The sequence below is a fragment of the Jaculus jaculus genome, chromosome 10, assembly GCF_020740685.1.
Source record: "Jaculus jaculus isolate mJacJac1 chromosome 10, mJacJac1.mat.Y.cur, whole genome shotgun sequence".
Classification (NCBI taxonomy): domain Eukaryota; kingdom Metazoa; phylum Chordata; class Mammalia; order Rodentia; family Dipodidae; genus Jaculus; species Jaculus jaculus.
The window spans coordinates 41,701,390-41,716,666 of NC_059111.1; the positions used below are offsets into that span (position 1 = coordinate 41,701,390).

The 15,277-nt window shown below is 40.9% G+C and overlaps 1 protein-coding gene across 1 annotated transcript in view; it reads right to left on the minus strand.

The window, feature by feature from the left end:
• Positions 1 to 7,970: 7,970 nt before the first annotated feature.
• Positions 7,971 to 15,277, minus strand: part of Elovl5 (ELOVL fatty acid elongase 5) — a 94,054-nt gene continuing 86,747 nt past the window's right edge. Inside the window, exons 6-8 of the mRNA XM_004660499.3 lie at positions 13,147 to 13,271; positions 11,059 to 11,193; positions 7,971 to 9,890 (exon numbers count right to left, since the gene is read on the minus strand). Of these exons, the coding sequence (XP_004660556.2) occupies positions 9,747 to 9,890; positions 11,059 to 11,193; positions 13,147 to 13,271 (404 nt within the window). The 3' untranslated portion in view covers positions 7,971 to 9,746. The remainder of the gene's footprint in view (positions 9,891 to 11,058; positions 11,194 to 13,146; positions 13,272 to 15,277) is intronic.

Genomic DNA, 15,277 nt, shown 5'->3' on the forward strand with positions numbered 1-15,277 from the left:
ACTTTTCCCACTCAAAAATACTTTCAGCAAAGTGGCACAATATAAAATCAACACATAAAAATCAGGTGCTTTCTTGTGTATCAATAACAAATATGCTAAGAGAGAAATCAGACAATCTCATTGACAATTACCTTAAAAAAAATCAGGCTGCGGTGAGCACTTCTCTTAATGTTCATACCCTCATATTAATGCTACTCACTTTTGGAAGAGAATCTTCTCTTTTCAGATGGCAGTGACCTTGGGATGACTCAGAAGGCATCATGGTGCTGGAAAGAAGTGACAGGAGTGCTCAATACTGCAATATCTCTATCACACCTTCCAAAGCTCAGGGTTTACTATGGAAGAGGTGACAGAAAGAAAGTAAAAACTAAAGGAAGGGTAGGACTCCTTACAACGTGCTCCCCCAAGACACAAAATGGCCTGGTTATCCATGACCTCACAGTGCCTGACACTAACTACACAAGACCATCCTAATAGGAGGAAAAGATCATGACATCAAAATAAAAGAGAGATTGATTGAGAGGTGGAGGGGATATGATGGAGAATGAAGTTTCAAAGGGGAAAGTGGGGGGAGGGAGGGTATTACCATGGGATATTTTTTATAATCATGGAAGTTGTTAATGAAATAAAAATTTGAAAAAAAAAAAGCAAATCTTTCAAAAAAATTCAAATATTTCCTGTGATAGATAGCACTAAAGGAATGGAAAGATAAGTGCAGCCTGGAGGAAAACATTTGCAAAACACATGTTTGATAAAGGTGTATATACTTCACTTCACTGGAAACTTCCCTGTGAATATTTATGTTCTTAAAATGAGATCAGGCTGGAGAGATAGATGGCTTAGTGGTTAAGCGCTTGCCTGTGAAGCCTAAGGACCCTGGTTCAAGGCTCAATTCCCCAGTACCCACGTAAGGTGGTGCATGCATCTGAAGTTTGTTTACAGTGGCTGGAGGCCCTGGTGTGCCCATTCTCTCTTCCTCTCTACTCTTTCTCTCTCTGTCACTCTCAAATAAATAGATAAAAATAAACCAATAATTTTTTAAAATGAAAAAAAAAATCAGGCTGGGGAAATGGCCAGTGGATCCAGCATTTGCCACTCCAACTCTGAGTACCAGAATTTGGATCTCCAGACCCCTACATAAAGCTATGGCATGTTTCTGTAATCCTAGTGTTTTTATGGTGAGAGGGGAGGTAGACACAGAACATCTTAGAAGCTTGTGAACAAAACTGTCTCAATGAGGTAAAGACCAGTGAAAATTGCCCTTTGATCTCTACATGCATGCCATAGTATGGTGTGCCTGTGCTTATGCACAATTGTGCACATACACACAAGTCTAACAAATAATTTTTTTTTTTTTTGGTTTTTCGAGGCAGGGTCTCACTCTAGCCCAGGCTGACCTGGAATTCACTATGGAGTCTCAGGGTGGCCTTGAACTCACAGCGATCCTCCTACCTCTGCCTCCCAAGTGCTGGGATTAAAGGCGTGCGCCACCACGCCCGGCACAAATAATTTTTTTAAATCTTAGAATAAACTTACTCAAGGAAGTGGAAGACCTTAAAACAGACATTGAAGCAGAAAACACCCAGATAGCCATAACAATTTAAGCAGAAAAGAATGGTAGTGGTGGTTTGAATATAATGTCCCCATAGACTCAGGTGTTTGTGATTAAGTTTCCTAATTAGTCCCACCTAGTAGAGTCTTTGGAAGGTAGAGCCCTGCTGGAGAAAGTGTGTCATCAGGTGCTGACCTTGGGGTTGAGTTAGCTCACTTGCTTGTGCTGCCAGTTCTTTCTGCTATGGATGTCTGATGAAGTAAGCCAGTTTATTCAGCCATGATGAAGCTTCCCCTGGAATATGTAAGAATGAAACAAATCCTTTCCTCCCATAAGCTGCTTCTGGTGGGTGTTTGTACCAGCAACAAGAAGGTTACTGCATCAGGTATTATACCTGACTTGAAGTGATACTAGTAATAATAACAAAAATAGTAGGGTACCTGTACAAAATCAAACATGTAGATCAACAGAATAGAGGGTTTAGACATAAGCCAACATAGCTACAGCCACCAGATTTTTGATAAAGATGCAAAAAATATTGGGAAGCCATTTTTTTTTTAACTGAAGCTTACAGATCCATGGGAAGTTCCATAATGGCAGAAGAAGCTGGCTTGCTTTCACAGGACCAAACGCAAAGAGAGAGGGGAAGCCATTCTTAATAAGTGTTCTTTTTAATAAATGATTGTGGACAACTGGATCCCTACATGTATAATACAATTGGATCCATTATCTTTCACCTTGCATCAAAATCATGCCAAATGGATCATAGGCCTTAATATAAAGACTGAAGAGATGGCACAGTGTTTAAAGGCACTTGCTTGCAAAGCTTGCCAGTCTGATTTGATTCCTTAGTACTCATGTAAAGCCAGACACACAAAGTGGTACATACAGCTGGAACTCTTTTGCAGTGGTTAAAGGCCCCTGGTGAGCCCATACACTTTCTCAAATAAATATAACAAAAATTTTTGGTTTTCAAAAGAAGACCTCAACATAAGACCAGAAACTTTGAAACTGTTAAGAGGAAACTAGCACAGGTAAGGACTTTCTGGGTAAGACTCTGGTTGCTCAGGAAATAAAGCCAACAACTGGCAAATGAAACTAAAAAGCTTCTATACAGCAAAGGAAATAATCAATCTAACAGGCAGCTGTAGGATGGCAGAAAATCTTTGTTAGTTATAGATCTGACAGACATTTAATAAGTAGATGATGTAGTATATGTTATTTACATAAATAATTCAAAAAACAGTAAGAAATTAAGAATTAAGCAACCCAATCAATAAATGGGCTAATGAAGTGACAGTTCTCAGAAGATGAAACACAAATGTTTAATGAACATGACAAATGTTCATTTACTATTCATAAGAGAAATGCAAATGAAAACTACATTGAAATTCCATCTCACCCTAGTCAGAACGGCAATCATAAATAAGACAATTAAGAAGACTTCCAGTCAAGATGACATCTGCCTAACCACACCTCACCTTGTAGGGAAGGAAAGGCAAGATCTTTAGGGTTCATTAGGACTTTTAGGGGTCTGCAGATCCTAGTAGACCTCCAGTGGGAGAGCACAGAGGAGCAAAGTTGGGAATCCACTGATTTCCATGCTCTCCAGTAGCCCACCAGCCCCCAATCCCTTCAAGAAGCAGTCCCAGCCGCAGTTTCCTCCACTAACCACAGGCTAAGCTAACGCAGGCCAGCAGGCTAGTGTTCCCCTGCCCTAGGCATTCCCGCCACCATAGAGCTCCTCAAGCCGCTGCCCCTTCCTGCGCAGACCCAGAACAGGCTAGCATTGCCCCTGCCCTAGGCTTTCCCACCATAGCAGAGAGCTCCATGGGTGAACACTGTCCCACTCCTTGCCTCCCCGCACCCTCCCATGTGTGGACCCTGGCCAGCAGGCTAGCGTTCCCTCTGCCCTAGGATTTCCTGCCACTGTGAAGCTCCATGTGCAAATGCTGTCTCTCTGGCTACCGGGCCCCCAGCCCTCTCCCCAGGCCAACAGGCTATTCTTCACCCCTTCCTCCTCTTTCCTACTACCCCACTGGACTGCTAACAACAGTCCCATATCCACGCCCTACCTTGTCACAGGACACAGCAGTCCTATCCACTTCCTGCTACATGGTCCCACCGAACCTGCTGTTCAGTACCCTCAGCCCTCAGCATAGTAGAACCACCATACAATCCCATTCTCCCTCCTCCGCAGCCCAGCTGCAACACGAGTCTGCTTTGCCCCATTTCCCCCTACCTCCTGTCCCCTCAAGCCATCTAACCACACAGTTCCATACCCCAAACCACCGAACAATAAGTTCCTTCATCAGGTCCTCAGGCCCCCACCAGAGCCTTATGGGCTTCTTCCTTCTAGCAGGCAGGCCCCCTTGCCATCAGAAACCTAGTCAAAGCAAACATAAAAGGGAATAATCACTGAAGATACTTCAAGGGTAAACTACATCTCCTGCCTAAATTGAGTAAGATTCCTACACCGTGATGGTCAGGCCACAGCTCAAAAGGAAGAACATGAAAAATCAAATGCAAGTAAATCCAACAAGATTGCCCAGTCCCACAATGGATGTCTAATCAAACCACAGAAGAGACAATAGAATCAGCACCCCAAAATGAAGATACAACCTCTGCAACCTTGACAAATAGCAGACCTTGCAGAATATCAACAAAGGGTCAATAATTATATGAAGGCTGTCCTTGCCAGATTAGACCTAATAGATAAGAACCAAGAAGGGTTCCAAAGACAGTTAAAGGCAAGCAAAAAAAAAAAAAAAAAAAAGACCTCAATAACCAGCTGGCTAAACTCAATGAAGACATAAATGCAAGGATGAATTCCAAGAAACATTAAGAAAGGGAACTCACCAGAGGGATGGAAACTATATACAAAAAAAGCAGTAGAAAATACAAGTAAATTGAACAAGCTAAAAACTCTATGGAAGCTCTCAAGAATAGAGTCAGCCATGTGGAAGAAAGAAACTCAGAACTGGAAGCCAAAACAGAAGAAATAGTTCGTGAGTCCAAAAGTTTCAGTAAGTTTGAAAATTTTTGTGAACAGAACATGAGGGAAATATGGGATACCCTTAAATGTCCTAGCATTCAGATCATGGGAATACCAGAAGGGAAATAAATTCAGACCAAAGGCATGGAGAACTTATTCAAAAAATATTGAAAGAAAACTTTCCCACTCTCTCAAAAGAAAGTCCCATCAAGTTACAAGAAGCTAACAGAACTCCAAACAGACTGGACCAAAGGAGAAATTGTCTAACACACATTGTCATTAAGACTCTAACTGGGCGTGGTGGCACACGCCTTTAATCCTAGCGCTCGGGAGGCAGAGGTAGGAGGATCGCTGAGAGTTTCAGGCCACCCTGAGACTACATAGTTAATTCCAGGTCAGCCTGGACCAGCATGAGACCCTACCTTGAAAAAAAAAAAACAAAACTCTAAACATTGATAACAAAGAGAAAGTCCTAAAAGCAGCTAGGGAGAAACTACACATTACATATAAAGGTAACACCATCAGAATTACTTCAGACTTCTCAATGGAAACCCTGAAAGCCAGAAGGGCCTAAAATGGAACACTGCAAAGTCTAAGAACTTATGGCTTCCAACCCAAGCTATTCTACTGGGCAAAAGTATCCCTCATAATAGATGGTGAACAAACAACTTTCCAAGATAAAACTCAGCTTTACGATTATATGAATACAAAGCCAAATCTGCAGAGTACTTCAGGGAATTCTCCACACAAGAAGAATCAAATAACCAATTTTATGTGCCTACAAGAAATAGATCACAGTAAGCAAACTCAGAGAATGCACAAAAAACTTCAATGTCCAAGAAAACACCAAACCATCACAATGAGGATTAAATCAAACCTCAGTTATTACTCCAAACATTAATGCCTTAATTTATCCATCAAGAGACATAAGCTAGCAGGGTAGATTAGACAGACCCCTCAATCTTTACCAAACTCACCTGACCACTAAAGACAGGCACCTCCTCAGGGTAAAATGGTAGCAAGTATTCCATGCCATTGGAAATAAGAATCAAGCAAACACTTGCTGTGTAGCATGAGGACCCAACAGAGCCTTTTTACCCTGAATTTGGTTCCCTAGCACACATGTAAACAGCCTGATACGGCCCCAGTACTGTGAGGAGCAGAGAGAGGAGAATTAGTGGGGTAGTTCCCACTTCAGTGAGAGACTTTTCTTTAAGCAAACAAACCACGATAAATAGAAGAGGGTACCAAATGTTCTCTTCTGGCCTCTGCATGTGCACATACAGGATACACACATCTGCACACATGTGCATTAAGTACACATTTTCCACCCGTGCAAAAATATACCAAACATATGCAAAAAAACCCAAAATAAATTGTTTGTAGAAAAATGGATACAATATAGGAAAATGTATACATCTAGATCAAATGAATTATACAAGTCCCAGACATTCATGTTTTCTTTCAATTGTGATCCCTAGATTTCATATATACATAAAATCATTGTATGCATGTATGATGTGAAAATATAAGTGAGACTGCCTAGAGGAACAAAGTGAATTAATACAAGAGGAGAGGGTCAGAAGTCACATTAAGAAGTTATAGTAAGAGGAATATACACGTACACACACACATACATATACTTATTTGCATGATATACACTTGCATGAAAATTTTAAAAGAAATGCTGAATATAAAACTGACAAAATCGGAAATGTGGATGATGAACATCTGACTCAGGATTGTTTCAACTTTTTTTTGAGGTAGGGTCTCACTCTAGTCCAGGCTGACCTGGAACTCACTCTGCAGCCCCAGGCCAGCCTTCAACTCACTGCAATCCAATGTACCTCAGCCTCCCAAGAATCTAAAGGCATGCAGGACCATGCTCGGCTTGGTTTCACCTCTTCAGTCAACAAAGAACATGCCACACTTTTTTTTTTCCCGAGGTAGGGTCTCACTCTTAGCTCAGGTTGACCTGGAATTCACTATGTAGTCTCAGGGTGGCCTCGAACTCACAGTGATCCTCCTATCTCTGCCTCCTGAGTGCTGGGATCAAAGGCATGCACTAGCATGCCTGGCAATGCCACACTTTTTTTTTTTTTTTGGTTTTTCGAGGCAGGATCTCATTCTGGCTCAGGCTGACCTGGAATTCACTATGTAGTCTCAGGGTGGCCTCGAACTCACAGCGATCCTCCTACCTCTACCTCCCGAGTGCTGGGATTAAAGGCGTGCGCCACCACGCCCGGCTGCCACATTTTTTTGATAGGAGTACTACAGCAGCAAACCAAGAAAATAATAGTAAGGCAATAGTTTACTGCTTAAATACTGTAGCGTCATACTCTATACCACATTCGCATATAAAAAGTAAGGATGTCAGAAAGAACAGAGAGGATGCTCCTTTTTTAACAGGTGAGTAAATGCAACCTCATGTTTCCATACAAAAATTGCAAAAACATTCTTGTCCTCACTGTCCTCTTAGCCCTACATTTCTCCCAAGGGAGGAGATGGAGGTGAAGTGCAGCCGCCATCTGGTGTCATAAAGTCAGCAGGAGATAAACTGCAGTCACAAGGGGAGCACGTGAAAGTTCCATAACTGATTTTAATATGAAATGCTTAAATATTATAACATGCTTAGGAACAAATATTTTAGTAGTAAGTTCTTCACTGGGCCCACAATCAGAACCACCACTGGCATGCTGGTATCAGCCCTGTGTGTCCGAGTGAGTTTTAGCAAGGGGATATATATGTTTCATTTTCAGCATGGGATGTGATAGCCCTGGCTGGCCTGGAACTGTGTAGTACAGACTTGCCTCAATCTTCTTGTCTCTGTCTCCTACGTGCTGGGATTAATTATAGATATAACCACCATATCTGGCTCAGTGTTTTGAGTTCTTGCTCTGGTTTCTGTGACAATGATGTTTCATTATTACCATGATCCAAACCCAACATTTCTTCCATACCTTTTAATATCCTACATACTAAATGTAGTTTCTTCATGGAAACCTGCTGGGGACTGTGTGGAGAGAATGGATGGAAGATGTGGCATTCAGGCCATCCCTCTAATTGCGGACATCAGTAGACTACAAAGACAAATGGACTGTTATAAGCTGTTTTGCATTCTACAATAGCATAGTTACTAGCTTCCACAGAGCTCGTGCAGCCTGAAATGTTTCTATCTTGTTTTTACCGAATATATTTGCAGACCTGTAGTTTAGAACTATGAAGGTAACTCTAACAGCTCACAGGTGAGGGGAAAGGGTGGGATCCCAGGAAGGAAGGATCAAAGAGCTTGAAGTGGGACCTCTTAGTAGGGTCTAGGAGAGGCAAGAACTACAGTTGATTTATCACATGGGGTCCATCTCCACAGAAGTGAACCTTCTACACTGACTCCTGTCTACTGGCAGCAATACCAAACACAAGCACTAATAATCAAAAATGGTTTAATGATTAATGTTCAGGTATCATATAACAGTGTGGGTATATCCAGATGAGCTAAGCACATACTTTGTAGCACACTACCAAATGTTATAGTTTCTGTATTCAGATATGTAGACATCTGCAAATTAGTTCCTAGGAATGAGGACATACAATTACAAATATACATGTTCTAGATTTGATAAGGTAAATGTAAACAGATGCTGTGACTCCTTCCAAACAGAAAACTCACAAGACTTTAGTAAGAGAACCAACTGGTTCCCTGTAACAGGAATGTGCAAAATTAAAGCACGGTAAACTGATATTTACATAAATATCAATCAGTTTATACATTGTCAATGATCTTCTAAGGTATGTGGTGGGTACGTCAACTTTTTTTCCTCAATGGAGAAGGTATTTAATAGAGGCTAAACTTCAACACTTTAAAATGATACATATAATAATCCTTATCTGTATGATCACTGCCTCAAGTGAAAAAGTAATTTTATGATAGCAATCTATCCTCTTAAAGTGATTCTAAAGAAATCTTCAGATTCTAAGCAGAAAAGAATGCCAGATGCTGTAAGATTTACATTAAACAAGTCATCACTACCCAGACACCTACTTTTCTCTTAGGATGTCATTACCTCTTGAATTTTAACTCAATTTTTAAAGTTTTTTTTTCCTTCTTCGTTAATTTTGGTAAAGTAGGCACATTTAAAAAGGAAGTTTGTGTTGAAACACATAGCACTACATAAAACAATATCTAAGTTTGGTTCCTGGCAAGCAGTTCCCCACTGCTCATCTAAGGGACTGTCAAATGGTAAATTTTCAATCATTTTCCCTGAATAGGATTGATCCTCTCTCAAAGTGCACCTTTTGTCGCCTGTATAAAAGCAAAATGGACTTTTAGTCTCCTGTATAAAAGCAAAATGGACTTTTTTTTCCTTGTAAAAAACACTTAGCACTTCGGAAATTAAAACTGGCCTACTCACCCTAGACTCTTCCTAGAACTGGGAGGACAAAGAATGTATACTTAAGTTTAATCAAGACTGCTTTGCACACACCAACCCATCCTTTTTTTTTAAAACACACATTAATAGTGGGACTCAAAATAAAAAAATAAGATCTGTTAAAAAGTTAAAACTGACTGTTCCACTTGGACTGGAGCCTCTTGCTAGGATCCAGTATTACAAAATGAAGGTTCCATTTGTTTTCACAGCTACAAGCCACTTGAACTTATATGTCAATACACTACTTTTATAAATCACGACCTTTGATTTTTCTAAATAGAGCTATTACAAATGAATACAAACTTGAAACATACTATAATTTAAACTAATAAGCTTTGGGCCCTGCTTTTTAAGTTTTAAGGCATGTGTGTTTTCCTACTTTAACAACATTGTACAAATTTGTAATTACAATCACATGCATGATCTACAGTTAAAAAAAAGTTTGGATTACAGTGTTTTTAAATTGTGAACCACAATTCAGCACCTATCATGTTATAACTAATAAGGCAACAGCAGTGTCATATACTACAATAACACTCCCTTTCCACAGTCTAGCGCAGGGATCGATGAGAGCCCAGAAATGTGAGGAAGCTTATGCCTACCTGTATAATCTGTACACATATTCTAGGGGTTTTGAATTGATGATAAAGGTCCTACATGAATCAAACTATCATATGCCAGACTAGTTACAGCAGCTGTTAACGAGCATCAGGGCACAATTCAAACTGTGCTTAATCACACAATGTGGCCTCGAGTTTTCAGCTCAGCCCCTTCAATCCTTCCGCTGCTTTCTTGGCTTTACACTGGTTTCCAGCGAAGATAAGCTGTTGGTGTGTCCATTGACAGCAGTCACAGATCCGTTCTGGTGGTCCTTCAGGTGTTCTTTCCTCCGGGAGGACCCCTTCTTGTTGTAAGTCTGAAATGTATAAAGGCAGATGAGAGCCTCATGACTATGGGAAACTATATTAGGAATTGCATTTCTAATTATGCCTATTTTCCTTTTTATCACAAAATCTTACCAAGAAGTGATTCCTATGGACAAGTAATTTTACTTTTCCGCCACCTGTTTCAATCATTCTTTTGTTGGAGGATTAGTCTGTAAGTTCTCTGGCTCATAGGCCACAACACACAGAGAATTGATTATTCATTCTACTTTGCCTTTTCAGTATCTGGATAGCAGAGGACATAGTCAAATTGGTTTTGTTCCCCCTACCCCTCCTTCTGCTAGTAGCTCTTCTGACACAAGGCCCTTGCTTACCTTCAACGTTTTGTTATTGCCTAAGCAATTACCTCAGTCTTCATGCACAAACCACTATATTGCTATAAGCAATTATAAAAAGGTCCTATTTTTAAGCTCCCTTCTACCTGGATTATGTTCCATAGTGTAGCCACAAACCAACAAGCTCAGTAGCACACGAAGCTACCAAACCATGCACAGAGAAGAGAAAAAGGGGCTGAGACTCCACGTGGCCATTTTATGCTACTGGCCTTTCCCCCCCAGGACCCAGAACCTTTGTCCTTGCTCCTGACCTCCTGCATCTTCCCTAGACCAGTGAGCTCTGCAGCTACTTGACACTGGCTACAAAAGCAGAAGCACATGTCATTCTGGGGTTCAGAGGTAGCAGGAAAATCAAGTGTCTGCCAAATGATCACATACCAGAGATAATATGTGAGCAAACAACTGCACTGATATATCCTTATGACTGAAGGAACTTAACCCCCAAACTCGAGCAATGCATATGTAAGAAAACTGGGACAAAACAGTAGGTTTCCACTATATCTGAGAACTCTGGCAGAAATTTCACATAGCCATGGCATTCAGGCTAGCTGGGCTAAGTGAGATTTCATACTGAAAACAAACTCTTTATGTCTCTACAACTGATCTGAGGGGAGTGAGAGCAGCCTACTGAATACTTTTGCATTTCTCATGTCAGTCCCAAGTCTCACTGCCCAGGATCTAGAGCAAAGGTGAGCTAGCCTTCCATCTCCACAGAGGCTCCATTAGAGTATAGTGCTGGAATCCAGCAGTGGCTCCACAAAGCCCTGCTAAGTGAAAAAATAAGCCATGTGCCAGTAAGACTTACCTGAATATAGAAGTTTGTGAAGAGAGCAATCAGGGAAATCATGTATCCGATCTGGAAGTATAACCAACCAAGAGGGAAAGTACATGGCCAGATGACTCCACAGCTGGTTTGGATGATCGTCAGCACAAACTGAACCTGGGGGAAGAGAAGGGACACAGCTAAGCAGTGATGCTACAGACAGGTTCTATATCAGGTGAAGGGGCATCTAGCATCCCACACACCTGAACCAGTGTTTGCTGACCTTCTGTAAGTACAGCTGTTATTTCATAAACAACACATATTACATTTATACTAAAGTGCATATGTATGCATCTTCTATATTCCTTCCTCTCTCCTTCAAGCTTCCTAAACCATGTTCTTCAAGATTCAAAGACATAGATACATAAAGAGATACAAGGACTCTTTTTTTGTTTTGTTTTGTTTTCAAGGTAGGGTCTCACTGTAGTCCAGGCTGACCTAGAATCCTATCTCTACCTCCCAAGTGCTGGGGTTAAAGGTGTATGAAACCACCCACAGCTAAGGGTTCTTTTCAAAACCAATTTTAAAGGAAAAAAGTGTGAAATGTATATGCTTAAAGATTACTGATGTCAGAGCTGGGTGTGGGGGTGCACGCCTTTAACCCCAGCACTCAGGACGCAGAGGTAGGTGGATAAGGTGGTAAGTTTGAGGCCACTCTGAGACTACATAGTGAATTCCAGTTCAGCCTGGGCTACAGCAAGACCTTGCCTCAAGAAATGGGAAGAAAAAAAAAAGATTACTGACGTCATTCAGGAGGTATGATCCAACTGGACATCTGCCTATCCATGTACACTTTGGAGTTGCGAAAGCTAATGAGACCATTTAAACTCTTCTTGTCAAAAAGTGCTATGTCCACAGGTGATTTCTGATAAGTCAACCCTGAAGGGTGGGAGAAAGTTTGTGGACCCACAGTGCAAAGGTGTCCAAAGGCACATGACTACTGGAAGATGTACATTCATGAATAACCAAAGAGGAAGAGGTCTATTCACTGGATTTTAGGGAGCTTCCAACTTGCCTATATAGTTTCCCCCCTCCCCTCTTTCGTAAGGCCAATTTTCTAGGTTGAAGAGTAACTAGGCAAATAGTATAATCTTCTACCTCAAAGTACAAAGCCTAATGGGAGGCCAACTGCCCCAGTCATTCACTCTCCTTTTGCCAAAGCCACAGCTGTAGCAGAAATCCATCTCTGTACTGTATTCTCCTTAGGTACAGCAGGAGGTTAAAGAACAAATAACCTTCCTCACAGAGGGTGAGAAAAAAATTAACAAGAACTGCAGAGCAGCTGGCAAAGGTGATAATGAAATAAACACATAAGTAGGTAAAAACTTTATCAAAATGTCTTCTCTACCTTTTGAAAACTAAGGATTGATTCAGGGAGATCTGAATTAGCTTGGTTTGGAAAATTGTGTTTATCTGGCAAGGCTAGGGCTGAGGATTTAATGTCTATGCTCCTCAGTCAGCCAGACCTGGCCCACTGCTTCAGTGTCCTCATCTATAAAATGTAGACAATAATGTGAAATCAGGCTATGGGAATAAGCTGTGCAAAAATCACTTGACATGTGTTGGACATATAATGATGCTATGGTTGATCAACAGTAATTAGTATTACTAAATAGCTAATGAAGAATTCATAGGGAAAATATTATGAGTCTATAGCAGGGTGAGTCTTGAAAAGGGGCTGAAGGAGTGGAAGTCAACAGGTGCTATTACATTGTGGCAGAGGGGTCACCTTATCACTGTCAATATTCTTCAGTCACCTATAAGAGCCATAGACTCTAAGTACCCTGACAGTTCCACTTAAAACTCCTGGGAGCACAGATAAACAGGTTTCAGTTTTATTTTGGAAATTACAAAACACATACGTGCTTATGTACACAAAGAAAAAAGGCTTGATTTAGGAATTTGAATTTAACTCCTCACTAGATCACAGCAGTTCCTTCACTGATCTGCACATGACAAAGAGCTTAAGTGGATCATGAGGGTGAGGAAGGGCCACCAATTAAACAATGAAGGCAGAACTGGTGTGTGTGGTGAGGAGTAAGTCTTGGGGGGAGGGGCCGAGTCACTCACCAGCTGCCCCTGAGTGATATACTTCTTCCACCAGAGGTAAGGACGCATGGAAGGGACAGATGACAGACCATAGTACGAGTACATGAGGACATGGATGAAGCTGTTAAGCGTGGCACCAAAATAAGCTGTGGGAACAAACAGCATATGGTAGGAGGATATATTAGCATTTTATACATGACAGGCTAAAAAAAAAAAAAAAAATCCAAGATACTCTTTGAACCAGAGAATGCTTTTGAACAGAGAGCAAACACAGCAGCTGCAAGCACCACATGGATGAGTTCAATGTCCACTTGGGCAGGGGACCATCACCACAATGCCTAAGCCCAGAGGTCAGCTGGAGCTTCTGTGATTTCCCCTGGCCCAGATCATCCTCCTCCTCCTCCTCAGTAAGGATTGCTTTTCTTGCCAAGCCCAGTTGCCTCCTGTGAAGGCTGAGAGGAGAAAGCTGATGAGCAGCATGCTCAAGGAAGGCTGTTAGCACTCCTTTGCTAACATGTGGAGAAGTCTTTAAAGTTACCTTCTATGAAGGTAACTTTAATAGAAGTCTATGAAGTTACATACTCCCTGGTGTGGCATGTTGAAGGTTTTATTAATAACAGAGTCCCAAGTCAGTTTCTGAGGGAGGAAAGATCCACTTTACCACACTTCATTCAATTTCCATCCAGTAAGACTATGAGGATTGCGGACTTTTCATTCTCCTTGATAGTGAACAAGGAAACAAGGCTACTGGCTTTTTATACAAACAGCTGTTACAGAAGGAATTTCCACTGCTGGCTCTAACAAAAACTGGTCCTATGGTCTTGGACAAGTCATGTCCATTCTCTAGTTTTTCATGGGCCAAGTGGAGATAGTTGTCTTACAAAATCTTTGAAATTTCAAAGTACTCTTCAAATGTAATGAAATTTAATGAGGAGCTGCCCCTATTAGAACTAACCAATTTAGCCTTGCAGGGAAGGGTAAAAATAATACTGAGGAACTCAACCAAGTCCTCTAAGGTCTGTTTCCTTCCAAGCCCAAAAAAGCTGTATTGGGAAAGTCTTTTCTAGTTATAAACTTGATGGGCCTGTGAGTGTTGGTAGACTAAGTTAACCAATGGCAATTCAATTTGAAGGGAAAAATAAAATCTATGAGTAGATTCAAAGATTTTCTGTCAAATTCTTTGATGTTGGGATTACAAAATTTATGACTAAGACATGTTAAATCTCCCAGGTTGAACTTAAAGGTAATGATGTCCGAAAGCTCTAAGACTTTGTGTCATAATATTCTGAAAACCCAGACCCAAACTTAGGGAGTTCATATCCAATTTTTGTGCATGTTACAGATGTCATCCTGATAATCTTACTTTATCAGAGTATGTAGAGACTTCCTAACTCACTCTGTAGCTTTAAAAAAATATTTTTTCACAATATTCATGGTTCCATGACACTTGCTTCATGATGTGATTCTATCCTCCTGTTGTGCTTGGTAGGCAGACACCTTTCCCACTGGACAAAAGAAAAGATTTGGAAAGAATAAAGCACAGCTGTCTTCAATACACAGAACACCTTTTTTTTTTATTTTTTAAATTTTTATTAACATTTTCCATGATTATAAAATATATCCCATGGTAATTCCCTCCCTCCCCACCCCCACACTTTCCCGTTTGAAATTCCATTCTCAATCATATTACCTCCCCATTACAATCATTGTAATTACATATATACAATATCAACCTATTAAGTATCCTCCTCCCTTCCTTTCTCCACTCTTTATGTCTCCTTTTCAACGTACTGGCCTCTGCTACTAAGTATTTTCATTCTCACACAGAAGCCCAGTCATCTGTAGCTAGGATCCCCATATGAGGGAGAACATGTGGCGCTTGGCTTTCTGGGCCTGGGTTACCTGACTTAGTATAATGCTTTCCAGGTCCATCCATTTTTCTGCAAATTTCATAACTTCATTTTTCTTTACCGCTGAGTAGAACTCCATTGTATAAATGTACCACATCTTCATTATCCACTCATCTGTTGAGGGACATCTAGGCTGGTTCCATTTCCCAGCTATTATAAATTGAGCAGCAATAAACATGGTTGAGCATGTACTTCTAAGGAAATGAGATGAGTCCTTTGGATATATGCCTAGGAGTGCTATA